Source organism: Lissotriton helveticus, chromosome 9 (assembly GCF_964261635.1).
Source record: "Lissotriton helveticus chromosome 9, aLisHel1.1, whole genome shotgun sequence".
In the NCBI taxonomy this organism is placed as follows: domain Eukaryota; kingdom Metazoa; phylum Chordata; class Amphibia; order Caudata; family Salamandridae; genus Lissotriton; species Lissotriton helveticus.
The window spans coordinates 180,763,586-180,790,318 of record NC_136070.1 but is presented as its reverse complement, the minus strand read 5'-3'; the positions used below and the strand labels follow the sequence as shown (position 1 = coordinate 180,790,318).

At 48.0% G+C, this 26,733-nt stretch overlaps 1 protein-coding gene across 2 annotated transcripts in view; it reads left to right on the top strand.

Moving 5' to 3' along the window:
* The window catches only part of SOS2 (SOS Ras/Rho guanine nucleotide exchange factor 2), a 358,219-nt gene that overhangs the window by 150,348 nt on the left and 181,138 nt on the right, over positions 1 to 26,733 (top strand). For both annotated transcript variants that reach the window (XM_078659714.1, XM_078659715.1), the window contains one exon: positions 22,700 to 22,810. In XM_078659714.1, the coding sequence (XP_078515840.1) occupies positions 22,700 to 22,810 (111 nt within the window). The remainder of the gene's footprint in view (positions 1 to 22,699; positions 22,811 to 26,733) is intronic.

Genomic DNA, 26,733 nt, shown 5'->3' with positions numbered 1-26,733 from the left:
AATCTAAAGGGGGGCGGGGTGGAGGGGCTGCATTCCATTACTTGTAAATGAAGATAGCTGGAAGTGCATTCTTATTTATTTGGTGCGCTCAAGACAGTTTTAATTTATTCACAAATAGTTCTACAAGTGGTAAAAAAAAGTAATGGAAGTGTGATCCTGAGTGCCATGGGGTAGGGGCAGTGAGTATGGTGTCAGGCTCAAAAGCATGGCTAAAAAAAGAGCAAAGTATTCTGTAAGTATTTTGTTATTTTTTGCCTTCAGGAAACTGTATATAAATAGCGCACACATCTTAAAAGAAACTAATCAATGGGAAGTGTACTCTTTTACATTATGAAACCGGAGTGAATTAATGCGATTACTTCAGATGTCTGTGTGTGTGAGACCAGACAGGCACAGAACTGAATCCTATTCGGGGCAATGGGGAACATTGACTTGTTTATTTATAGTGCTACAAGGTCCCAGCCGTTGACCGAAAGCACTGTCACTGTGTAATTCATTATTTTAAAATAGTATTACAGTATACACGAGCGTGCTACAAAATGATGTAGTGTTTGACATAAAACAAGTGTTTTCAAAATATATATACGAGCAATAAGTAAACAGACTGTACTTAGTGCAAACATTTGTGCATCTCCAATACGTCAGAACTCGCTTGATAGTCCCTTTACATTCTCTCCTAAAAATAAAAAACGGTTGTCACCATGAAGCTTTATGTGACAACATCAATTAAAGAGGTTTGTGAAGGCCCATTTCTTCTTTAGTTAATTGTACCCCTGCCTCCCTTTGCTTTCAGGCAAAGGTACCTCAACATCAGTATTAACTGTTTATACACCGCGTTTTTTATAAAAGGTGAGCCTGCGGGTTGGCAGGGGAAGGTCAACAGGGTTGCTTTCAGATGCAGAGCCCTGATGCTCTGGATCCCTGGGGCCTCAGAGTAATTGGCCAGGTGAAAGAGGAAATGTGCGAGATCCATAGATAGTGCCCCCTCTTCTAGGCCATATCTTTGGCACTATGTGGGGGCTCACTCTTTCTCTCCAAATGGACAGCGATCACTTCCTCAGAGTCATGCTCTAAGGAAGGGTGCCATACATTTGTAAAAATAAATTTTTAAAGGTGCATTACTAACATTAGTGCAGCAGGGACTGGGGCTAGGGTTGTGCCGCCATTGTGGCTATCACACTACAGAAAGCAGAATAGGAGACCCTAGTGCTTGCTAGGATTAGAGCCTAAGCCACTATTCTTTCGGTTTTATTTTTAAACACAAACGGTCAGAAAGTATCATTATTGGTGCAGCTACAGTGGCACTAGGGCCCAGTGGTATGAGGAGCCAGCTAAACACCAATCATGACTGTTTTACTATTATTTACTTGCATTGGACCCATCGCACACCTACTATGCCATTGTTGCTTTGGACCTCCGAGCAATCGCTTAAGGGAGGGGAAACATTGAAAGAGAGGAAACTTCTTAATTTAGCCTTCGAGAGATGGTAGTGAGAGGGATGTTACTAGATGGGAGCCCTGTTTTTAACAAGGGGCAGAGGAAATAGCCTGCTTTGCAACGCAGTAGCTTCCATTAGTGAAGGAGGTGCACTGGCATGGGACCCTAGGTCTGAGAGCCACCTCAATCACCACAATGACTGTCTCACTTTAAAAAAGGGGCCTGGATCTTTATTCCTTTCTAGCATCGGGACCTAGGACACACTTGCAAAAAAAAGGAGGGGGTGGGAGACAACATGTGGGAGCTACATTTGTTCCTGAAAGGAACAGAAATCCTATCTCAAGATTGGAGCAAGCAGAGGTCATAGTTTGCTACTCAGGGCCTCAGTTATTGTTAGTGCAGCCGGTGCAGTTGTATTAGGGCCACGGAGTGAGAGGAGGTCACAACGCCCCAATTATGGGGGGCATTATTTTAGGTCATTTACTTGTTTTGTTTGATGCATTTGCTATTTCAGAAGCCTCACTTGTAGTGTGGATTAAGAGCTACATAAAAAGTACTCCTGACATGATCTCATAAGCCCAGTGCCCTGTGCTTAGCCCTGCCCCTCCCAACCTCCCAATTATTGCTGAAGAAAGTGGAGGGGCTCCCCAGATAGCGGAAAATAAGAAGGAGGGATATGTTGACCTTAAGAACAAAATTATTCATTGGTTGAGAACATATAGGCCGATAGCGCCCAATATAGATGGGGACATAGTCCATGTGAGACGGATTAATTGGCTGGGGAGAAGCACCAAAAATATAGAGGGGGACATAGTGGTGGTGAATTTCAGAGATCCTCGGGCTGTTGATTACATATTAAACTGGTCACAAGGAAATGGCGCATCCTGTATCACCCCTCGAGCCTTAACATATTTCTACCCTAGGACAGAGGCTACCCTTTTTAAACATCCAAATAAATTTCCAGCTTATAGGCCCTCTTTTATCCTGCCACCTATTAACAACTACCCCCAGCAGGGACAACATTTTCCATCGTTGCCTGATCAGCCACCTCCATGGTCTAGGGTCCCTTATAGCCATATGAGCAACCACGACAGCAGGCTGAGCTGTTTTAGACCCTTTACCCCGTTGGAAACATATAATCGGTTTTCTCAGCTTTCGGGGCTGGAAGACTGTGATTGAAGTTTAGTGCCCGGGGGGGAGTCAAGTGAACCGCGTGAGGGGGAGACCCCACGATGTGCTGGTGGTAGTGTAGATATGGAGAAGGTTGGGCCACCCCCAGTCCAAACTGTGATTATTAATAACACTATCGAGGCTTCTATGCTCGCCAGTCCTCTGACTGGCGTGGATGGTTGTCCTATGACCACTATCCCCCTGGTATTGGAGGGGGGGTGCTGTACGACCATGGTGGTCAACGAGGGTGGGTCTGGTGAGGGCCACATCTTAGTGCTAAAGGGAAGTCGTGTAATAAGTCTCCTTTCCTGGAACATTGCGGGGTTAAAAAGGAAGTTAGAAATACCAGAGTGGCACAAGTTTATTGAAAGGTTCGATGTTTGCCTGTTTCAGGAAACTTGGAGCCTAAATCCGCTATATAAATCGGGGTACACCACTCACTTTCTTCCAGCAGTAAGTAAGGGTAAGGGTAGACCGTCGGGGGGCCTTATGGTGTGGATCAAAATAGAACTGGATTGGGTGGTCACACGCCATACTTTGGAGTGTAATGATATCCTCCATCTCTCCGGTAGAGGAAGGGAGAAGGGTAGCAGGCTTGACCTTTTCAACGTTTATGCTAGAGGGGCCCCTGGGGACCCTGTCTCCCTGACTTTAACAGCCTTGGACTCCGCCTTAGCAAACTGCCCGTCCTCAGCAAAGATTATTGTGGGGGGTGATTTTAATTGCACGTTTGAACCGCTCCTCGGAGATGATCCCTTGGGCATCGAAGAGGAGGAGTCAAAATGGTCCATTCCATCATTATCCCTGCCCCCGATTAGGAAATGGTCAGCTAGGGCAATTCAAATTACTGCGCTGACTAGGGACCACAAGCTAAGAGCCCTTAACGGCAGGACAACATCTGATCAGGTAGGGGCAATGACCTTCAATAGACTTACGGGCCCGTCCCGAATTGACTACATACTAATGGATGTCTGTTTCTGGGCGGACCTGATTGATATGGAGGTCCATCCAAGTCAGGATAGCGACCATAATCCCTTGTGCTGTAAATTTAACTGGGCTACCCTAAAAGACAGGAGGGCGAAAGTCACACCAAAAATATCTAAGGAGGTTATTCCATATAATAACTCTCGCAGATTAAAATGGGATAAGGTCAAACTCAGGGAGAACGATCTAGGGGCCATCAAATCCTTGGTGGAGTGCTTGACTTTAGACCTGGAGGGCTGGATTGGTGATGACGCGATTAGTGGGCTCCCTTATCCCTCTCTTGATTCTGCCTACAAGGCCACATTAGACCATGTGGGCCAATTTTTCATCGCAAAAGCGAAGTGCAACAGGGCCAACAGTGTACCCCCCACTCTTACTAATCCCTGGTATAACGATCAGTGTAAGGGTAAGAGGAGACAACTGACAAAAGCCCTGATTTCGGGGGATCCCTTGCTGGTTAGAGCGGCCAGGAAGGATTACCTGAAAGCATTATCATTGGCCAAACGTGAGTGGGAGGAACAGCATTGGCAGGACCTATCCAATGCTGTGAGCAGCAGGAACCCGAACCTCTTTTGGGATTTGATTAATAGATCTAGACAGAGGAAATCACAACCATTGGCTGCACATATAACTAGTCAGCAATGGTTTGATCATTTCTCATCCCTGTATGGAGGCTCCGAGGAAACATCTAGCCCTGGGACGGTTAGCCTGGGTGAGGGGGGTATCTCAGGGGTGGATGACCTCCCATTTACGACCTCAGAGGTAGTGGCGGCGATCAGACACCTATCCCCTAAGAAAGCAGCCGGACAGGATGGGATCCCTGGAGATTTGTTGATGGTTGAGCCACAGGCTTGGGCTAAATTAATAGCCATAATAATGAATCTGATCACTAGAGGTTACCAGGTGCCAGATTCCTGGAAAGGAGCAGAGGTGGTAACCGTGTTCAAGAAGGGGGCTAGAGAGGACCCTGCTAACTACAGACCTATCAGTCTGATAGACATAATTCAGAAAGTGGTTGGCAGGGTCATCATCTCTAGAGTAGGAGATTGGATGGAGGAGGCCAGTATTCTTTCCCACTTACAAGCGGGCTTTAGAAGTAAGGTAGGGACGATGGACCAGGTCTTTCGCTTTTTTGCGATCTATTGGAAGGCAGTGACCATCAAGAAAGGTAGTTTATATATGGCCTTCATAGATCTCAAAACAGCTTTCGACCTGGTCCCTCGTGCAAAATTATGGAAAATCCTAGGGGAGATGGGTTTTCCCAGTGGACTCCTTAAACTAATCGTAAGGCTCCACGAGGGGAATTACGCGAGGGTTAGATGGGGATCCCAGGGTCAGTTAACAGACAGGGTCCCTGTGAGGAGAGGAGTACGCCAGGGCTGTGTTATGGCTCCGACACTCTTCTCCCTATTTGTGAATGGAGTGGTGGACCATCTGAAGGGAGAGGAGACGGATGCCCCATCCCTGGCGGGGGAAAAAATCCCCACCTTACTCTTCGCTGACGATACCTTATTAATTTCCAAATCCCCTGTGGGCCTGCAAAAACTCTTGAACCGGTTTAGCTCCTTTTGTACCAACCGAGGCTTAACCATTAATACGTCAAAAACTAAATTGATGGCATTCTCCCCTTCCAAGGGATTTAAAAACAATTTTCTACTTAATGGTGTTCCTTTGGAGTTGGTTAAATCTTTTGATTACCTTGGTGTCCGGATAAACAGTCGTATGACCTGGAAGAACCATTTGGCCAAAATGCTACTCAGTCACCAAAGAGTATCCGGGGTGACTTTGAGGGAGCTCCGTGAATCAAACAGTAAGCCTGTCTCTCCTGCTATGGCTATTTACGAGGGCCAGATTCTCCCAGCGGCATTATATGGCTCTGAACTCTGGGGGTTCGAAAATGTGTCTGATTTATCGGCAGCGGAAAATATCTTCCTAAGGAAGGTGGTGGCTCTCCCTATTTCCACCCCATTGATCCCCCTGAGACTAGATCTGGGTAGAAGAGCATTAAAGGATTTGGTAAGGCTCCGCCCGTTGCTTTTTTGGACTCGATTGAGAAGAACTGCCGAGCTTGCAAAATACGCTGAAGGGCTGGACGATCTTCTGTTATTGGACACGGGCAAAAAAATAGTATGGCTGAATAAACTGAAAGACCTGGTTCTTAACCTAGGGCTAAGAGATGCATGGGAGTCACAATTGCCACCGCCCAAGGAAATGATTAAAAAGCTATATTGGGACTGGGTCCAGAATAATGCGCTGAGGGCTGCGGATGGGGGCCCACTCACGGACCGATTCCTGTTATTTAAGTGTGTGAGGAAATGGGAGCCCTTCCTCGATCTGATAACTAAACCCCTAGATCGTGCGTTATACCTAAAACTGCGATATGGGACGCTTCCAGTGCACGAGTTTACGGCGAGGTGGTCAAACCCTGGTGCCCGCCAGTGTGCATGCCCAGGTTGTGCGGCACCTAAGGAGTCTGTGGCCCATTTGTTTTTTGCTTGCCCAGCTTACAAAGGAGCCCGGAAACTTTGGTTGAAACCAGTTTGCAGGGAACTTGGGTTGAGGTGCCACAATCAGGCACTACGTGTTCTCTCTACGGACAGTTCATCCTCCATCATGATTTGTGGGGTTGCAAAATTCTTGGGTAGTGTGTGGTTGACGCGTTCCAGATTATTGAAACTATGTCCGGGGGTATAACGGTCTAATGTTGAATGCGCTGGTAGTATAAATTATGTTTATCTCTAGTTTTTATTTTGCCTATCTTGATAACTATTTAGGTTTAATCTATTCTTAGCTGTAAATTACTGGACATGCTATTTATTGTTTTAGCTATCTGTGTTTGTATGTATGTATTTTATCTGTACTTTTATGGTCTGTGGCGACCGAATAAAGTTATCAAAGAATTAGGTTTGTGAAGGCCCATTTCTTCTTTAGTTAATTGTACCCCTGCCTCCCTTTGCTTTCAGGCAAAGGTACCTCAACATCAGTATTAACTGTTTATACACCGCGTTTTTTATAAAAGGTGAGCCTGCGGGTTGGCAGGGGAAGGTCAACAGGGTTGCTTTCAGATGCAGAGCCCTGATGCTCTGGATCCCTGGGGCCTCAGAGTAATTGGCCAGGTGAAAGAGGAAATGTGCGAGATCCATAGATAGTGCCCCCTCTTCTAGGCCATATCTTTGGCACTATGTGGGGGCTCACTCTTTCTCTCCAAATGGACAGCGATCACTTCCTCAGAGTCATGCTCTAAGGAAGGGTGCCATACATTTGTAAAAATAAATTTTTAAAGGTGCATTACTAACATTAGTGCAGCAGGGACTGGGGCTAGGGTTGTGCCGCCATTGTGGCTATCACACTACAGAAAGCAGAATAGGAGACCCTAGTGCTTGCTAGGATTAGAGCCTAAGCCACTATTCTTTCGGTTTTATTTTTAAACACAAACGGTCAGAAAGTATCATTATTGGTGCAGCTACAGTGGCACTAGGGCCCAGTGGTATGAGGAGCCAGCTAAACACCAATCATGACTGTTTTACTATTATTTACTTGCATTGGACCCATCGCACACCTACTATGCCATTGTTGCTTTGGACCTCCGAGCAATCGCTTAAGGGAGGGGAAACATTGAAAGAGAGGAAACTTCTTAATTTAGCCTTCGAGAGATGGTAGTGAGAGGGATGTTACTAGATGGGAGCCCTGTTTTTAACAAGGGGCAGAGGAAATAGCCTGCTTTGCAACGCAGTAGCTTCCATTAGTGAAGGAGGTGCACTGGCATGGGACCCTAGGTCTGAGAGCCACCTCAATCACCACAATGACTGTCTCACTTTAAAAAAGGGGCCTGGATCTTTATTCCTTTCTAGCATCGGGACCTAGGACACACTTGCAAAAAAAAGGAGGGGGTGGGAGACAACATGTGGGAGCTACATTTGTTCCTGAAAGGAACAGAAATCCTATCTCAAGATTGGAGCAAGCAGAGGTCATAGTTTGCTACTCAGGGCCTCAGTTATTGTTAGTGCAGCCGGTGCAGTTGTATTAGGGCCACGGAGTGAGAGGAGGTCACAACGCCCCAATTATGGGGGGCATTATTTTAGGTCATTTACTTGTTTTGTTTGATGCATTTGCTATTTCAGAAGCCTCACTTGTAGTGTGGATTAAGAGCTACATAAAAAGTACTCCTGACATGATCTCATAAGCCCAGTGCCCTGTGCTTAGCCCTGCCCCTCCCAACCTCCCAATTATTGCTGAAGAAAGTGGAGGGGCTACTTCAAAACATTTTGTTTTAGGATGATCAGAGTAAAAATCTTTGAAGACCTCTGCATTAAAGTGTCTGCCTTCTTTCCAGCTGTTAAATATTCAGGCAATTGTAGTATCCTTGTGGGAGATTTACTTTGTTGTTCATGTTTACTTGATCTTCTTGTGGCTACATTTGTAGTTAGGCAGAGTGTCTTAAATCTGCTTTTGCTTTCAAGTGACTTGTCAATGTTCACAACCACTTGAGGAAATTAGCATTTATGTCTAGACAGGCTAGATTATAGTGAAATAGCATAGCTGATTCAGAAGTTTATAATGGTTCCTGTTGACACCAGATAGATCTCAGGATAGATAAATGAGAGGATGGGCCAGAATAATTGCTATGGAGGAATACAAAACATAAATAACCAGGTTTATAGATCCTGATATTGGTTTTGTTTCCTGATTATATGCACGTTGTTGGGTCGAATGTACTCCTAGCCTGGTCTCAGTTTGCCTCCCTTTTTAAGTCAAGCCTAGTGCAGCGCGCATGCGCTTCTCTATGGGAGGCTTCTTGTGAGCACTCCACACTGTTCCTAAACGTCTCCGTGGAAGTTAGTTAACTCCCGCATATTCAATTGGCCTTTGCGTCTGGCTTTCAGTAATTAAAGCACAGAAATGGCCAAAGACGGCATCATGTCCCGCCTTTTCTTTTAACGTTAACTCCCCTGGCCTAAGGAGCTTGGGAGCGAGCAGCGGCGCACATTGTGCCAGCTGCATACCTTCATTATTGTGATCTTGCCTCATGTTCCTAAGTAAACAAACACGCTCCCACGCTCGCTTTCGCGGTCGTGTTTGTTTCAACGTTGTTTTTCAGCCTATTTAATGTGCGCGCACCACTCCCGCTATTGTAATTTTTAATAACCGCTGCCAGGAAGCGTTCTGCAGGAAGCCTATCCGGACGCTGAGTATGTGACATGCTGCTTACAGAGATGAATTTACAGTCAACCAAGTAACTTTTTTTTTAAAACGAATGACTGGAGACTAAAGACCCCTGCGGTAGCAGCATTTACTGCTCGAGCAATGCGGAACTTGAAACTCCAAACTCTGTGTAAGGAAGGCCTCAATTAAGATACTTTACAACAGGCATCACTCGCATCTACACAGTAAACAATAAGAAATATTTATGAATTTGGAATTGGGAAATTGTAGTTTTAAGCGACATGAATTACTTGCGACATTTCACAGCGTTTGGATTATCTATCTTCCTGTCGAGTACACACAGGTCTATGCAGCACGCATGTTGGCATTCTTAACTGCCCTTTTCAGTCTGGAACCAGGAAGCTTTAGGATTCGCTCGGGTCCCAGGAGCAGGTACGTCACACCACTGTGCTGTAGGCATGGGACTCGAAGTGGGGAATGTGACCTTGGATAATAAATCTATGCAGTGGATGTATAACTCACTGAGTGATCCTAGTGGGATTTGACTCTGTGACCTGCAGGTTACACATAGCTCTTTGCAGCTGGAGTATTAACTATTTCAGAAAGCGAAAAGGGATCAGGTCTTTGAAAATCTCAGCACACCTAGATCTTTGTAGCTCGTGCATGTATGTTGCAGGCTATATTAATGAGATTAGAACCCTGTGACCTCTGGAGCAGAGTCCTGGTCACACTGAGCTTTCGGGCTAAGGTTGCAACTGGGAGCTTGCAGGCTGCAGATAAACTTCGGCTGTTAGCCCTCACCTTCCTCAATAAGCTATGATTTCAGCCTGTGACCTGCAGGTTACACGTACATCTCAGCAGCATTAGCTCTGTGAGTTGAATTACAAACTAAAACCTTGTTTCACCGCGCGGAACAATTAGTCAAAGTGAGGACGCGTCCGAGGACAGTGCTATAGGACGCCACCTCTCGCTCACTTATGGAACAGTATATTATATCAGCTGGCGCACTGTGTGTGTGATAGCGTGTGTGCATGCACGCGCGTGGATGTCATTTACCACACTGCAAAGTAATAAAGCTAAGTACGCAGAGCATTTTTTCAGAGTAATGGATAATCAAGGTTTATTCATTTTATTTATTTAAAAAACAATGCCTTTAATTTATCTCGCAAGGTCCCAAAGACGAGACCTATTGGCTATGCCAATGCTTGTTTTAATTGTGACTCTGTTGGTGGTTTTCAGGCTCATGGGGTTTGTGTAATGAACAATAAGTTTGGTGGCAGTGATCAAGTAGATAAGGTGTACAGGTCTTTCAAGTAGCCTAGCAACTGGGTTTCTAGCTAAATATCGATTTAATTCTTATTCCAAGGACCCTTCTTTTCCTCCACAGATGCTATGAATTTTGAAGTGCACTTCAGTATAATTTGAGGGACTTATGTACCTTGTAGCAGTACACTAGAAGAATATCCAGATTGGTGGTTCCCAATAGTGAGTGTTTGTGTGTGAGAGAGAGAGAGAGAGAGAGAGAGAGAGAGAGAGAGAGAGAGAGAGAGATTGCATAGCTTATTTCCCCTTTGTCTGCTTGTGTAGGACTGACGCAAAAATGACTCTTTAGTTTCCTTCTTCATTGCCAGAGGGAAGGTCAACTCATCCCATATCTCCCTAGTTGTGTCCACTTTGCAGACCATGCGGGGCATTAGGATGTCAACCATGAGCTTAATCTTCGTTCTCAAGCTATTGTTTGGAATAAGCTTTTTCCTGGAAGAGTAGACAGATCTAAACTCATATCCATACCCATACAAGATGGCTGTCTCTCCTTTGTTTACTGTCTGAAAATCCTCTTAAGATGCAGATATTCTTTTCAGTGTCCCTGTGGAATACCTTACTGGTGTCCTCCCAGTCTTCTTTCGGTACCTGATGATGGAGATTTGTTGAGTTCTGAATAGCTATGACTATCTGCAGTGTTTTAAATTTGAAGCTCTTGATGTTAAGTAACTTGAAGAATTCATAATGGGAGATCTCTTGTACATTTGTAGCCACTACATATTGGATAGTTGTTTAATGAGTTAAATGGTTCAAAGTGTGTTGCCTTAACTGCATGGTAGAAATCTGTTTTCTTGGTGAACAAAAGATGTATATTATCAATGTCCCGCATAAGAATTCTTATAAAGTGGGACATCTCTGCTACATTAAATGTATCTTGTTCTGCTCATTTACTCATTCTGGGTAATTCTGCTGCAGGAATGATATATGGAGTTCTTCTGAGGTCAGTTGGGAGAGCTGGGACAGAGGATGTACTATAGATCTCAACGTCTACAGATGAAGAGGGGGGGCAACATTCCCCCTTACATTCCGATTTCTAGGCCCTGTACACCTGGGGCCTGTAATTTAGATCTCTATTGAGACACCATGGCTCGTTATGCTCAATTTGATGATAATCAGGTGGCTTGAGAAGCCTCACTACCCACTATTGAGGGATTCCCAGCTCCTGGAAATCAGAACTTAGCTGGAATTTGAAGAAGGAGGCAGAAGACAGACGTAGAATCTGGAAGCAAGAAGAAGAGCCACCCTGGCCGTTCATCCTTGTCAATAGGACAAGTGAAAGCTCCATGCTTCTTGCTTTTATCTCTCTGCCTGCACTCGCCTCTCTGCCCAGGATTAGCTATTCCAATATTTTCCCTTTTCTCTATGGCCAATTTGGTTGCTGTACTTCTTTGCGGAAGCAAACTGGGCTGTCCCCTGGAAGAGTGTATTACTTGGACTGCTTTACTGCTAGACGTGTTCTATTTAGCCTGGGCGGGCCCGAGACGTGCTGGTACCAAGCACAGTGGTTTTTCTGAAGTCATTCTCCCACAAGACTTGGAGGGCTGTGGAGTACAGTAAGGACTTTGTTGGACATGCATCAGGCACTGCAAAAAGTAGTTGGGACACTGGTTTCACCCTCCCGCTTCTGCAAATGCCAATTATGTGCACAACTAAGAAGCCTGCAGCTTCATTACTGTGATGAGGTAACCATAGAAGTAATTGTCCTTCAGCCAAGTAGCTGACTGAATTTACCCAGTCATTCACTATCTGTTTCTATGATCAAGCAGCTTCAGGTGACCGTTTTTACATATTTCACCAGATAGTGCAAGCTGTGTGTGGTTGCAAAATGTGTCTTGTTGACTAATCACAAGCTTACAGTGGGCTTACAGCCCGCCCATTGCTTACCATTCCTTGACTTTATTCGAATGTATATGTATTTGCTTGCCTCTTATTTGATGGTTTGCCCCTCTGGTGAGCCCGTCCCATTGAGGATGGCTTCGTTACCATCCTTTTGCGTTGCTAACCTGTATCCTTCAACCGCTCACTTTTAGGAAACGCCCTTTTTTCTTTTTTTGTTGAGCACTCCACTATCATTTGTTTTCCAGTCCTCTCCTTTGTGTTTTTCCTCCTGATAACCTCTGCACTTCCTGTTGCTCTCTCGCTCATTTGCAATCCTTGCCTCATATTGCTCTCACTCATATGTTACTCCCCTTGCACAACACACACATTCAGTTTTGCTCTTATTGTGCATTGTCCACCCCACACCACCCCCACGCTATGTTTTGCTTTCTCCATGTGCTTTTTCCACCCCCACGCTCTCTCTTGCTTTTATTTTAGTGTGCTTCCTCCCTGAAACCCCTGCTCCTCCTCGTGCTTCGTGTCACTCTCCCTTGTGTGCTTCCCCACCTGCAAACATCCCCATGCTTGCATTGCGCTCTCCCTCAAGTGCTTCCCTCTCAAACCCCATGCGCTCTGTGTCTCCACTACGACGGCAGCAGCCTCAACGCTGGCTGAAACCACACCTGCTTCCAGGCCACCCCGAAACGGACCCACGGTCCCTTCTCCTGCCGCACCTACAGTTTTGCAGCGTGAATCCTTCTGGATTCACTATGCTGTGCATTACTCCGCGGTCTTGTGGTTTGGTCCGGAATCGTAGTCTTCTTTTTTTTTCGTAGCCCTTGTGGGCGTCGGCATCCCACCTCTCTGGGTGTATTTCCGGTGACGTCGGCATGCTTCCTGCGGAAGCTCCCACTCTTGGGCGCCATCTTCAGATTCTTTTTTCCGCGGTCGGGTCTGGATCGTTCCCGTTTGGGCTCCAGACATTTTTGGAGAAAGTAGACGACGAATATAGAAATTGGAAGGAAAACAACTCAGAAGACTTCAAGAGACTTCATCAACCAAGGGCCGACGAAGGGGAAGGAGGAAACTTCGAGAACTTTGACGCTCGTCGACGAACGCACGACCAGGGGGCCCCCTGAGCGCTCAAGATGGACAACACGCCCTTCAAGTTCTGCCGGAACTGCCACCACAAGTACGCGCAGAAGGACGAGCACCCGGTTTGCAACCTTTGCCTACCGGTCGACCACGGGAGCGAGGACTGCAACGCCTGCTCAGTCTTCATCCCGAAGACCCTTCGTGTGAGAGCGAGGCAGAGGGTAGCGCACGCCACCCTGCAGGGCAAAGCCCCAACTCCATTCCTTCACGATCTGGGGATGTCTTCGAGGAAGAGGACAACGCCGACGCCGAAGACGACGGCTACACGGTCGTAGAGACCGATAATACCAAGACTTTTGATAAGGTAGGAGACTCTACGGCCCCTAAACACCCGAGAGACTCTGAGTCTCGAAAGAACGAGGGCAAGGCCTCGAAAGCGCCGGTGCCAAAAACTTCAGCGCCCGCTGCTGTATCCAGGCCCAGCGGATCCTTTGAGAAGGAGTCCCCGGCGCCGAGGGCTGTTGAACAGCAAAAGTCGTCGAAAAACGTTGCCGAAAAGGATCGTTCGACGCCGAGGGAGAAGGACCCTAAAGCACCTTCGAGGCCGACGCCGACCAGAGACAAGAAATCCAGTTCGGCGACGAAGCTTTCGACACCGAGGATCAGCTCGGCGCCGAGCCAACCGCCGAAAAGAGCGGCCCAACCATCCGACGCGGAACACGCAGCCGAGATGGAGAAAAAGAAAAGGCGCCTCGAGGCGGAATTGGAATGCATCTTGCAGCGGAAGAAGGAATTAGACGCCAAGATGAAGGCCTACACGATCCCCCACAAAACCAAGGCACAGGTTGTAGAGGTGGTCGAGGAGGAAGACTATGACGCCGAGGAACAGGCGGCTGACGTCGAGAAAATCGACCAGGAAGAGGAAGAGAGTCCCTACTATAGTTACGACTATGAGGAGGAAGAGGACAGCAGGACGGACCCCGGGTCTGCTCCCTCTGAAACACAGGATGTGGATTATCTGGATGTCGACACCTTAAGCCCAGAGGAGGCCATCGACACATATCCCTCGAGGCCCTCGCCGCCGGACGACATTGGGGCCTACAACTCGGTGATAAAGACTGCCGCAGCGGCATTCAGGCTCAAGCTCGATGAAGAGCAGCAGAAAGCAGACTTCCTTCTAGAGACACTGCTCCACACCCAAACGAAGAGCCAGTACCTCCCCATGCTCAACAGCGTCTTGGCTCAGGGAAGGGAAGCATTCAAGGAGCCCGCAACATTCAAGGCAGTCACCCCCAGGACGGAGAAAAAATACAAACATTCCTCAAAAGACCCATCCTACATTCAGGGCACGGTCTCCGCAGACTCCATCATCACAGCCACAGCAAGAAAGAGGGCAAACGTGCCCACTACTTCTGGGCCACCTCCAGATAAGGAAAGCAAGAGGCTGGATCTGGTGGGCAAAAGGATTGAACGGAATGCCGTAACCCACTGGAGCATGGCGAATTCCAACGCCCTGATCAACAGGCACATGTACCATATCATGGAGGAGCTCGGTCAGTTGGTGAAAGACCTGCCCCAAGATTCCAGGCAAAAGGCCAAGAAATTGGTGGAGGAGGGGAAGAACGCGGCAAATTCTTGCCTCAAGACTGCCCTGGATGGAGCAGACACCTCCAGCAGGCTCATGATGATGGGCATCACTGAGAGGAGACACGCCTGGCTCAGGATTTCAGGTTTCAAGCCCGAGGTGCAGTACAGCATCCTGAACACACCGTTCAACGGCGAAACCTTGTTTGGAGCACCAGTTGATGAGAAGCTCAGCCAACTGAAAAAGGATAACGAAACGGCAAGGCCCATGGGAGCATTGCAGTTCAGAGGTGGCAAAAGGGGCACCCCGTCACGAAGACCCAGCGGGAGAGGTGGAAACCAGCCAGGTACATCACACCAGGCTTTCCAACAAGCGCACCAGGCAGACACACAAGTTCAGCGTGGTCAGCATAAGCAGTCCTGGCAGTACCAGCCAAGAGGCCAGTCCTTTCGAGGGAGAGGAAATGGACGTGGACAAAATAAAAGAGGGGGTCAGCAGCCCGCCTCTAAGTGACTTCAAAAAACTCTGTGTGCCCACCCATAGAAAAGATCCCAGGGTGCAGCACGTACAGAGGGATCAAGTGTTACACAAACTAATCACCTACGACCACATAACACCAGTGGGAGGAAGATTAAGATTTTACCTCCAAACATGGAGAGAAATCACATCAGACAAATGGATTCTCAACATCATCCAATTCGGATACTGCATAGAGTTGGAGGGGAGGCCAACAAGCAGAATACCAAAAAGAAGACCACTAGCAAACAAACAACTAGAGCGTCTTCAGGAAGAAGCAAAGGAGCTCCTGCAGAAGCAGGCCATAGAACCAGTACCGTTCAGGGAAAGGAACAAAGGTGTATACTCAACGTACTTCCTGGTACCAAAAGTAGACGAAACAATGAGACCCATTCTGGACCTAAGGTTCCTGAACAAATTCATAAGAACGCAAAAGTTCAAAATGACCTCCCTGCAAGAGGTGCTCCCGCAATTGCAAATCGGGGACTTCATGGTCACAATAGACCTCAAGGATGCCTACCTGCACATCCCAATGAACAGAAAGCACAAGCATATGCGCAGACTCCCCATCGGAGAAAACCACTACCAGTTCATAACACTAGCCTTCAGGCTAAAATCAGCACCAAGGGTCTTCACAAAGTGCCTTGCAGCGGTCGCAGCACACCTACGAAGGAAAGGAAAACACGTATATCCTTACCTGGACGACTGGCTAGTAAAAGCAAACTCATACCAGAGATGCAAGCGGCACGCACAAACAGTGACGACCACACTCATAAACCTGGGGTTCTCCATCCATTGGAAGAAATCCTCAATGGAACTGGAACAAGTGAAGATTTTCCTGGGAGCACAGATCAACACCTTGCAGGGCAAGGTGGTCCCCAGCGAGAAGAGGGCGAGAGCGCTAGTGAAAGAAACTCGGCTCTACCAGAAGGGGCAAGCTCGGACAGTGAGGACTGCGAGCAAGATCATGGGCATGATGGCATCATGCATCCACCTAGTACCAAATGTACGGCTCCACATGAGACACATTCAAGAATGGCTACAGGGGCAATGGTCACAAGCTACAGGCCGTTGGGAAGATCTAGTGGTTGTAACGCACTCAGTGCAGAAGGAAATGACATGGTGGTGCTTGGTCGCATCTGCTGGTGTTCACAGTCCTCTCACTTTGAGTTCCTCCATGTGAGCACCCCATCCCTTCAGGGATGCGTCTGTGGTGATGGTCACTGTTGGTGTTGGGGGCGTTAGAGGCTTTCCCCATGTTATGTTCTCCATGTTCCTGGAATTGAAGACAATCTACCTTACATTGTAAGCTTTCCAAACTAGGCTGTACAAGCACACAGTATTGATACAAACAGACAACACCACAGCAATGTTCTGCATCATCAAGCAGGGTGGGACACAGTCAGCCATGCTTTCAAAGCTAGCACAGGAGATATGGAGATGGGCCATCCCACTCAAGATAGACCTGCCAGCCATACACCTACCAGGGAAGGACAACGTACAAGCAGATTGGCTCAGCAGACAGACATCGGCATCCCACGAGTGGGAGCTCAATGCACAAGCGACAAGGTGGCTGTTCTACAGATGGGGAACACCATCGGTGGACCTTTTTGCCACACGCCAGAATGCAAAATGCCAAAACTTAGCATCCAGACAGCCCGAGGAGGGATCACTGGGGAATGCCCTATGGATAGATTGGTCCAGGACATTTGCTTACGCTTTTCCCCCGATACCGCTGATGCACAGAGTGCTCAGCAAATGCAGAATGAGCAACATGACCCTGATACTGGTCGCACCGCAATGGGCCAGACAGACATGGTACTCGCAGATCATGGAGATGACACAGTGTGCACCCCACAGATTCGGCAAAAGAAAAGACCTGCTCTCCATGCAGAACGGAGAAGTGCTGCACTCAGAACCAGAGAGCCTGAGCCTGGTGGCGTGGCTCCTGATGACATAGAGTTTGCACATTTAAAACTACCAGAAAGCACCCTGAGGGTTCTTCGGGAGGCACGAAAACCCAGCACTCAGGAGTGCTATGTTGCGAAGTGGAAAAGATTCACAATGTGGTGCAGAAGAGAAAAGCTTCACAATAAAATGAAGAAGGACTCCACAGTGCTAAAGTACCTCACGCACCTGCTAGAGAGGAACCTTAGTTCATCCTCGTTAAGAGTTCACTTGGCAGCGATAGTCGCTTACACAAGAGGAGAAACGTGCAAGAGTTTCTTCACATCACAAGTGGTGAAAAGATTCCTGGAAGGAGCAAAGAGGATCGCACCACCAAAACGGGTGCCGCCACCTGCATGGAACTTTAACATAGTCCTAACGGAACTCATGAAAGAGCCTTTTGAACCACTTCACAAAGCCGCCCTAGACATGCTAACAATAAAAACAGCTTTCCTGGTTGCAATAACGTCCTTACGCAGAGTAAGCAAACTTCAGGCACTAACGCTACAAGAACCCTACATACAAATACACAATGATAGGGTTGTGATGAGAACTGACCCACACTTCATGCCAAAGGTGGTGTCCAAGTTCCACATGAACCAGTCTATACAGATACCGAGTTTTTTCCAAAAACCAACCACTAGCGCAGAGCGAGCTCTGCACACCCTGGGCGCCAGAAGAGCAGTCATGCACTACATTGAGAGAACGAAGGGACACAGGAAAACAAAACAGTTCTTTGTGTCATTCGCCAACAGTTTCATGGGAAAAGCAGTAACCAAAGAGACCATTGCACGATGGATCGCACAAACAATACAGTTCTGCCAGAAGCGAGCAGGACAAGAACTAGCAGAGGGGACACGTGCCCACTCCACTAGGAAAAAGGGTGCTACAATAGCCTTCCTGGCTAACACACCCATACAAGACATATGCCTGGCGGCAACATGGGCTTCGGTGCACACGTTCCCGAAGCACTACTGCGTGGATATACAGATGAACAGGGAAGCACAAGTCGGACAAAAGGTGCTTCAACACATATTCAATAACCAACGCTCATCTTCCACCCAGCCGCCACAGAAATTAGAAACCGCTACAAAGTCTATGCACAGCATAGTGAATCCAGAAAGATTCACGCTGCAAAACGAATAGTTTTCTTACCTGTCGGTATAGTTTTGCAGCTTGAAGATCTTTCTGGATTCACTAGCGAACCCACCCACCTCCGCCAGAAAGATGAGGCTGGAGAGAGAAAAGGTGGTTAAAACAGAGACAAATACTAAAACAAAACACCTTAAAGGTTAAAAGCGGAAAATTACTTAATGGAACATTGCCACAACTTCGGAAACAGAACAAACACGGAAAAAAGAATCCGAAGATGGCGCCCAAGAGTGGGAGCTTCTGCAGGAAGCATGCCGACGTCACCGGAAATACACCCAGAGAGGTGGGACGCCGACGCCCACGTGGGCTACGAAGGAAAAAAAAAAAAAAAAAGACTGATTCCGGACCCAACCACAAGACCGCGGAATAATGCACAGCATAGTGAATCCAGAAAGATCTTCAAGCTTCAAAACTATACCGACAGGTAAGAAAACTATTCGCTTCACCTGAGACAGAACCACCAAACCTCCAAGGACTGGACCCAACCACCTCCGCTGCATACTCCTCAACCCCCGCTCCGCACGCAAACACGCCATCAAGCTCTGGGATCTGCTCGACACCTCCGCCCCAGACGTGGCCTTCCTGACCGAGACCTGGTGGAACGACTCCTTGGTGCCCGACATCACCATAGCCATTCCGGATGGCTACAAGATAACCCGCAGGGATCGCGCCAACAGAACCGGAGGAGGAATAGCCATCGTCCACAAGTCCACCCTCAAGGTCGCTACCCACGCAGACGACACCCTCAACATCGCCGAACTCCTGCACTTCAGCATCCACACCGACCCCAACACCACCCTCAGAGGAAAACTCATCTACAGAGCCCCCGGGCACAGTTCAGTGACTACACCGCCAACCTTCGCAGCACCCACGCACTTGCCTCCACGGACTACATCCTCCTCGGGGACCTTAACTTCCACCTCGAGAACAACAACAACGCAACCTCCGCAACCCTGATCGACAACCTCGCCAACCTCTGCCTCAAACAACTCATCACCGCACCCACCCACCCACGCCGCCGGCCACACGCTGGACCCCGTCTTCTCCACAGGCACCCACGTCGCCTTCGACCACACCAGCGAACTCCACTGGACCGACCACCGCTGCATTCATTTCACCTTCAAGAAATCAACCATGCACCACCGCACCCAACAACTGCCTCGCTGCTGCTGGAGCAAAGTCACCGAAGACCGGCTGATCACCACCCTCGCCCAGAACCCACCGACCCAGACGCCGCAGCCTGCAACCTCAGACAGTGGATCGACGACTGCGCCAACACCCTCGCCCCGCTCAAGAAACCCTCCCAACAGCCACGCCAGCGAGAGAGCCACCTGGTTCACCGACGAGCTCCCGACCTCCAAACGCCCAAAGCCGGAAACTGGAGAAAATATGGCTCCACGAACACACACCGGACAACCAAGCAGCCCACAAGGACGCCACCCGCAGACATCACCACCTCATCAGATTAGCCAAGAGATCCTCCTTCAAAGACCGCTTGGATAACAATGCACACGACAGCAAAGAGCTCTTCAGCATCGTAAAGGAACTCTCCAACCCCAGCGCCAATGCCAACGACATCCCACCCTCACAAGAACTGTGCGACTCACTAGCCATCCACCGCAAGAATGCTGACATCCACGACAGCTTTAACACCACGACCGCCTCAACACCACGACCGCCCAGACTCCACCTCCCCTGTGAACACCACCACCAGCAACCGCCTGACCTCCTGGTACAACGACGACGAGACACGCAAGGTCATGAACTCCATCCACTCAGGATCTCCGTCAGACCCGTGCCGACACCACGTATTCAAAAAGCAGACGCAGCCATCGCACCCCAACTACAGAAGGTCATCAACATCTCCTTCGAAACAGCGACATTCCCGGAAATCTGGAAGCACGCCGAAATCAACGCCCTCCTCAAGAACTTCTGGCCCATCTCCCTGCTCCCGTTCCCTGCAAAGGTCATCGAGAAAATAGTCAACAGGCATTTGGCTCGCCACCTGGAAGACAACAACATCTTGGACCCGTCCCAGTCTGGATTCAGACGAAACCACAGCACCGAGACAGTCCTCATCCCCGCCACAGACGACATCAGGTGCCAACTAGACAACGGAAAAACATTAGTCCTCATCCTCCTGGACCTGTCGGCCGCCTTCGACACGGTCTGCCATCGCACTCTAAAGACACGCCTCCTAGAAGCCAGAATCCAAGAGAAGGCCCTTGACTGGACCACGTCCTTCCTCTCCGGCAGAACCCAGAGCGTCCGCCTCCCACCCTTCTGATCCGAAGCCACCGACATCATCTGCGGCGTCCCCCAGGGCTCATCCCTCAGCACGACGCTATTCAACATTTACATGGCCCCCTCGCACAAGTGGCCCGCCATCACAACCTCAACATCATCTCCTATGCCGACGACACCCAGCTCATCCTCTCCCTCACCAAGGACCCACACACCGCCAAAACCAACCTCCACGAGGGAATGAAGGCCGCCTCAGACTGGATGAGGAGCAGCCGTCTGAAGCTGAACTCGGACAAGACGGAGGTACTCATCCTCAGACCCACCCCCTCATCCTGGGACGACTCCTGGTGGCCCACCACACTGGGAACAGCACCAACACCCACCGACCATGCACGCAACCTAGGATTCATCCTCGACTCCTCCCTCTCCATGTCTAAGCAGGTCAACACTGTCTCCTCCTCCTGCTACAACACCCTCCGCATTCTTTGCAGGATCTACAAGTAGATCCCGACCGAAACAAGAAGAACGGTGACACAGGCCCTTGTCAGCAGCAGACTGGACTACGGCAACGCACTCTACGCAGGAATCCCAGCCAAACACCTACGACGACTACAACGCATCCAAAATGCCTCCGCCCGACTGATCATCAACGTCCCCCGCCGCAGCCACATCACCCCCCACCTGAGAGACCTGCACTGGCTCCCCATCGACAAGAGGATCACCTTCAAGCTCCTCACCCACGCACACAAAGCACTCCACTATGCCGGACTAGCCTACCTTAACAGCAGACTCAGGTTCTACACCCCCACCCGCCAGCTCTGCTCCGCCAGCCTCGCCCTCGCCGCTGTCCCCCACATCCAACGAAGGACCTCCGGCGGCAGATCCTTCTCCTACCTCGCCGCCAAGACCTGGAACACCCTCCCTACCCACATACGGCAGACCCAAGACCTACTTGCCTTCAGAAGACTCCTCAAGACCTGGCTCTTCGAGCCGTAGCAGCAGCATCTCCCCCCGCCCCCCCCCCCCCCCCTCAGCGGTCACGGGTAAGTAGCGCGCTCTACAAGTACTCTGATTGATTGATTAATCTGTCCCTCGTGTGCTTCTCTCCCTGTAAATCCCTCCTCCCCTATGCTCCATGTTGATCTCTGCCTTAAGTGCTTATAACCTTCACAGAATAACCCCAATGTGGTGTCTCTCTCGTGTGCTTTTACCCCTGCAACCCCCATTCCCCCTGCAGTCTTTGCTGTTTTCATCCTCTTGTGCTTCCCTCATGCAATTACTGGCCCCCAAACAGAATTGGCAAAGGTAATAGGTCCAAAAGGCAGGACCTATTGGCTTTGCTATTGCTTGTTGTTCTTTGGTGGAGGACTTCCCTCCAGTAACTGCTCTGGATAACAATCTTTGGAAGACTATTTTTGAAAGTGAGTATTTTATTTTTAAAAAAGTACATTTTGAACCGTGATCAGATTTTCAATAATGGTGTTCTCTATCTTTTTACTAAATTGTGAAAATTTGGCTTGTTTTGTGTCTCAAGATGTTGTTATGGTGCTTTTAAAACACACTGTACACACCTTCTCTGAAGGAGGCCTCTTGGATTATACTGTGGCTAGCAGGTATACATCAATATTCATAATTTAAGCCTGCTTTACTTTGAAGTCCTTGGGTGGGTATCGTTGAGGGCGTTCATGCCCTGCTCTTGTGCTTAATATGCTCTTGCTGTGTCCATCTGATCACTGAATGGTGCTGCGTGTCGAGTCATGAGTTATGGTTGTGAAATTCAGGGACTGTCAGGTTTGTGTCTTTTTGTGGGTGGTAGTGACGCTCTCACACCGTTGAAGTGTAAAGTACACCTTTATTATCACCACACAAGATTGAGCGTGATTCCTCTTTCGCCAGCCACGGAGAAACTGACTTGGGTGGAATCCCGCGTCCAAGACACTCTACAGCGCATTACATCATGAGAAGACCGTGTAGTCCTGAATATAATAGCACCATCAAACAGCCCAAGTACAACACTTTTCAGACAAGATTACTTGTGGAGGACTATAATACACTCTACTGGCGTAGAATAAATTCAGTTAACCGTATGGGTGTTACACTGGAAAACCGTAGAATGAAATTCAAGGAATGCTCTTGAATTAGCTTAGTACACGATATATAATATAGCATGAAATATATGTTCTGACAACAATCTTTTTTTTTATAATGTTGCTGTTAAATAATTTTGTTAAAACATGATGCTGACCACATTTGTCCTTGTGTTAGGAACAAGCGTTTGATCCATATGAGACCTTGTCACAGGACATTTTGTCTCCAAAATTCCAAGAACATTTGAATACCCTGATGGCTAGACAAGTCGTTGCCCTACACTTTCAGGTGAGTGTTCGAAAATAGAAGAGAAACAAATGCATTATTTTTAATATTTGCTGTATTTTTCGAGGAATTGGAAATGTTGGGAGCAGAAGCCTTTAATTTCTTGTAACATACCAACTTTTGTCATTACAATATAATTGGGTCATTTTTAAAAGGACATACTGGAAAGTATACTTTAATCCATCCATTGTGAGTTAGCCACCAGTGTGTTACATAAGGTTTCAATTCTGTAGCTACTGGATTTGGTTTCCTAGAACAGTTGTTTTATCAGGTAATGACCTCTATATGTAATTTATTGAATACAGCCATGTGTTTTTGTGTATGTATGTTTACAATACCATATTTATCTAGTTAGTCTAGCCAATATGTTGACTCTTTAAGTCTCTGTCTATTCAGTCTGCCAGTGGCCATACAACACATCTGGCTATTACACTAGTAGTCTCTGACCATCCCTTGTTAGGCCTAACTGTACAGCCGTGTAGAAACTGTCCTAATGGAAGATATGGTTAGAGGAATTGGGAGGGAACGCCAGCAGGCACAAAGGATTAAAAATCAGGAACATGTGGGGCTTAGTAGTTTTTAGGTCTCGCCCTGCGATTGCAGGCCAAAGGCCTGCTGTCGCAGAGCGAGACTATTGTTATCATTCCGGCTTTCAAGGACTCAAAGGGAGCCGGAGAGGACAACAGACTGTCACGCGCACGCAGCAGCAGCAGCAGCAGCCTGCCGGGATCAGGTCGCGCGCATCAACAGGCTCTTCACAACACATGCACAACACACATACAGCCCCCCCACGCATACACACACACATACATACATACATACAGAACCCCCCCGCATACACACACGCACGCACGCACACACATACACAGAGAACCCCCGGCGCTTACACACACATCCCTTACCTCGTCTCGGCGTCTTCGCGCTCCCTTGCCCCCGCTCCTCTGGTGCGCGCGCACCACTAGTTTCGATTCCCGCGTCGGCTCCTCAGCCAATCAGGAGGCAGTACTCCTTTTAGACATGCTCCCTCTCTGGTCCGCTATCATTTCTAACTGCAGGGTGCGTCGTGGCCCCAGCAAAAACGGCAGCATGGGCCAATCACCTTTGTTTTTGTAGTAGTAGCAGTTTAAAGAATGAGAAATTATACCTGTTTAAGATGTCAGCAAATGTTTAGGTGATGGCAGTTTTCGGTCTGCGAGTCTACGAATAGCAAACCGTTTTCGGAGTGAGCGGCCCTTTGCACACTGCAGGCGGTCGCCTCCTGACTGTTCTTTCGGAAGATTGTCTGTAAATGTTCCTGCGTGAATACGAAAAAGCGGCCATCTTTAAATGGAGACCGCACGATGTTCCTAGGACTTTTAACATAGGAATAACAATAATGTTTGTCATCATATGTATTAGGTTTGTACTATATCAATTTTAAATCGTATATATTTTTTAACAAATCTAGGAGATTGATTTAATATAATAATATAAGAATATTAAGAAATGCCTACGCTCACATTGTCTCATTCGTAGCTTCCATTACAGTTTGCGTTTTCTGCTATTTTCAATAGTTTACTCTTACAGAAGGTGTTTTTCAAGTTTGGTTTCTGATCTTCCCGTTGAACCTTGACGTTCTAGTATTGTTTGGTTCTATTGTTCATGTATTGCTCCTTAACCAAAATGGCGCTATGTTGACTTCAGAAGGGTATCCCAGCGTTTGTTCTGCAGGGCCCCGGAAGCGTAGTGGCTGTGGTGTCATCACTTGTCCCGCCTCCTGCTTTCCCTGTGTCTCCCTGGGAGGCGGGTGTAGAGTTCGCCAAGCCGGGGCGGACTTAGGAAAGGAGGCAATATCCTACCTCCGGGACCCTTCTCTGAGCTGCTGTACTGTAGAGGCCCTGGGAATGAAGAGGACGAGGAGGAGACCGCAAGGAGCAGACCACGGGAGGCTGTAGCTCCCGGGGGTGGGGGCTGCAGTGTGGTCAGCGTCCACGGAGTCGCCATGCAGGGGGAGACCACCCCGGTCAGGGTCTGCGACACCGAGAACAAGCTGGAGGTTCTGGGGCTGCCGAACAAGAGCGACCCCGGGCCTCGAGGGCCAGGGGGTACTGGCTGTAGCGGTGGCAAAGGCTGGCAGTACAGGTACATTTACCCCTCCTTCTGCGAACTGTCACACTGTATTGTAGTTATTTAGCCTCCAAATGCAAAAAAAGATACGTTTAATGCACACAGCCTCAAGTATACCTATCACATTTTTAACACCCCTGACAAAGAGGTGCAGTCCATCGACGCCCAGGCTTTGCGTGCAGTACCAAGAGCTGAACGTGTGATGTTTTGCCCAGACATTCTGGCATAGCTTTCATCCTAATGGCCAGACAAACATGCGCGGCTCATAAGACCTAAGGAGATGAACTCTCACAGAGGCAGCCAGTAAAGCTAGAGTAAAATTACGGTACATTTCGCAAATGCTGGCACACAGGTCTACCCTATGCCCTCTATGTGCAGCATTCGATCACTGTACTTTTTTCAAAGGATGAAGACATGCTACCACGCCTGGTACTGTCAGCAAGTAATTGAATGTAATCCCTTTACTTTAGAAGAATCAGCTAACTCCTTTGCCAGAAACTTTGTTCATAGCACCATCCATTATTTCTTCCACTAAAACACCTAAAAACACACATAGATGTTTTCAGTGCTAAAAGTTTGGATATATTGTTCAAGCACCCACTTCTGAATATGTTATCATCCTACGCCCATTAAGATTTTTTTAAACATAAAACAGTTTTGGAAATGCTATGGCTGCTATCAGAGAGGCACACTGTGTGATCTTGAACATGTCGCTGCAGCACCTCGACTTTTTTCCCTGCAGACAGACTATATGAACACTTCCTTTAGATACAGAATCTGCCTCTCCCCTGTTGACCATTGATTAGACCAGTTAGGCAGCGCGCACCAACTAACTAATAGCCTCTCAGAGCTATGTGTAATGTAAGCCTCGCTTGAAGGATGAAAAGCGGAGCCAGCCCTGCAGGGATTCCTGCCTGAGATTTGAAGGATCTCCAGCGACACTTAACCCCCCAGCGCCAATATTTACACTCAAAAGGCCTGCTTTAGAAATCATCCAGGGGGAGCTAGTCCTGACTTTGACAACACTGGCAAGAGATTGTTTGAGACTTAAGTCCTGTGCATGAAAGGGTGTCTGACTACAGCCTTGTGGGCAGACATATAATTTATTGGCTACACAGCGTGTTCGCAGTGACTTGTTTTATTTTATTTACATGAAATCACAGCTGCTGTGCGTCTCTAGCAACTTAATGGATTTTTTAAAGCTGGTATTTACCTCTATGTTTCTTTATTTTGTATATTGCCATGCAAACTCCTGCACGTATGTAATGTTTCCCAATATTCATTTTCCCATAGTTTATGTTCCCAGGAGACTCACCCTCACACACTCTGCACCCTCACACACTCTGCACCCTCACACACTCTGCACCCTCACACACTATGCACCCTAACACACTCTGCACCCTCACACACTCTGCACCCTCACACTCTGCACCCTCACACACTCTGCACCCTCACACACTCTGCACTCTCACACACTCTGCACTCTCACACACTGCACTCTCACACACTCTGCACCCTCACACACTCTGCACCCTCACACACTCTGCACCCTCACACACACACTGCACCCTCACACACACACACTGCACCCTCACACACACACACTGCACCCTCACACACACACACTGCACCCTCACACACACACTGCACCCTTTTTATTTGTAATATCAATACATCTAAGTCACGTAAATACAACACATATTGCATTACAAATGCTATAGGTGTCACATTTGCGAAAGTTAAAACTTTTGGCATTGTAAATGACAAAGCTATTTTCGCTATTTTCAAAACCAACACATAAATAAAAAATGTGTCATTTA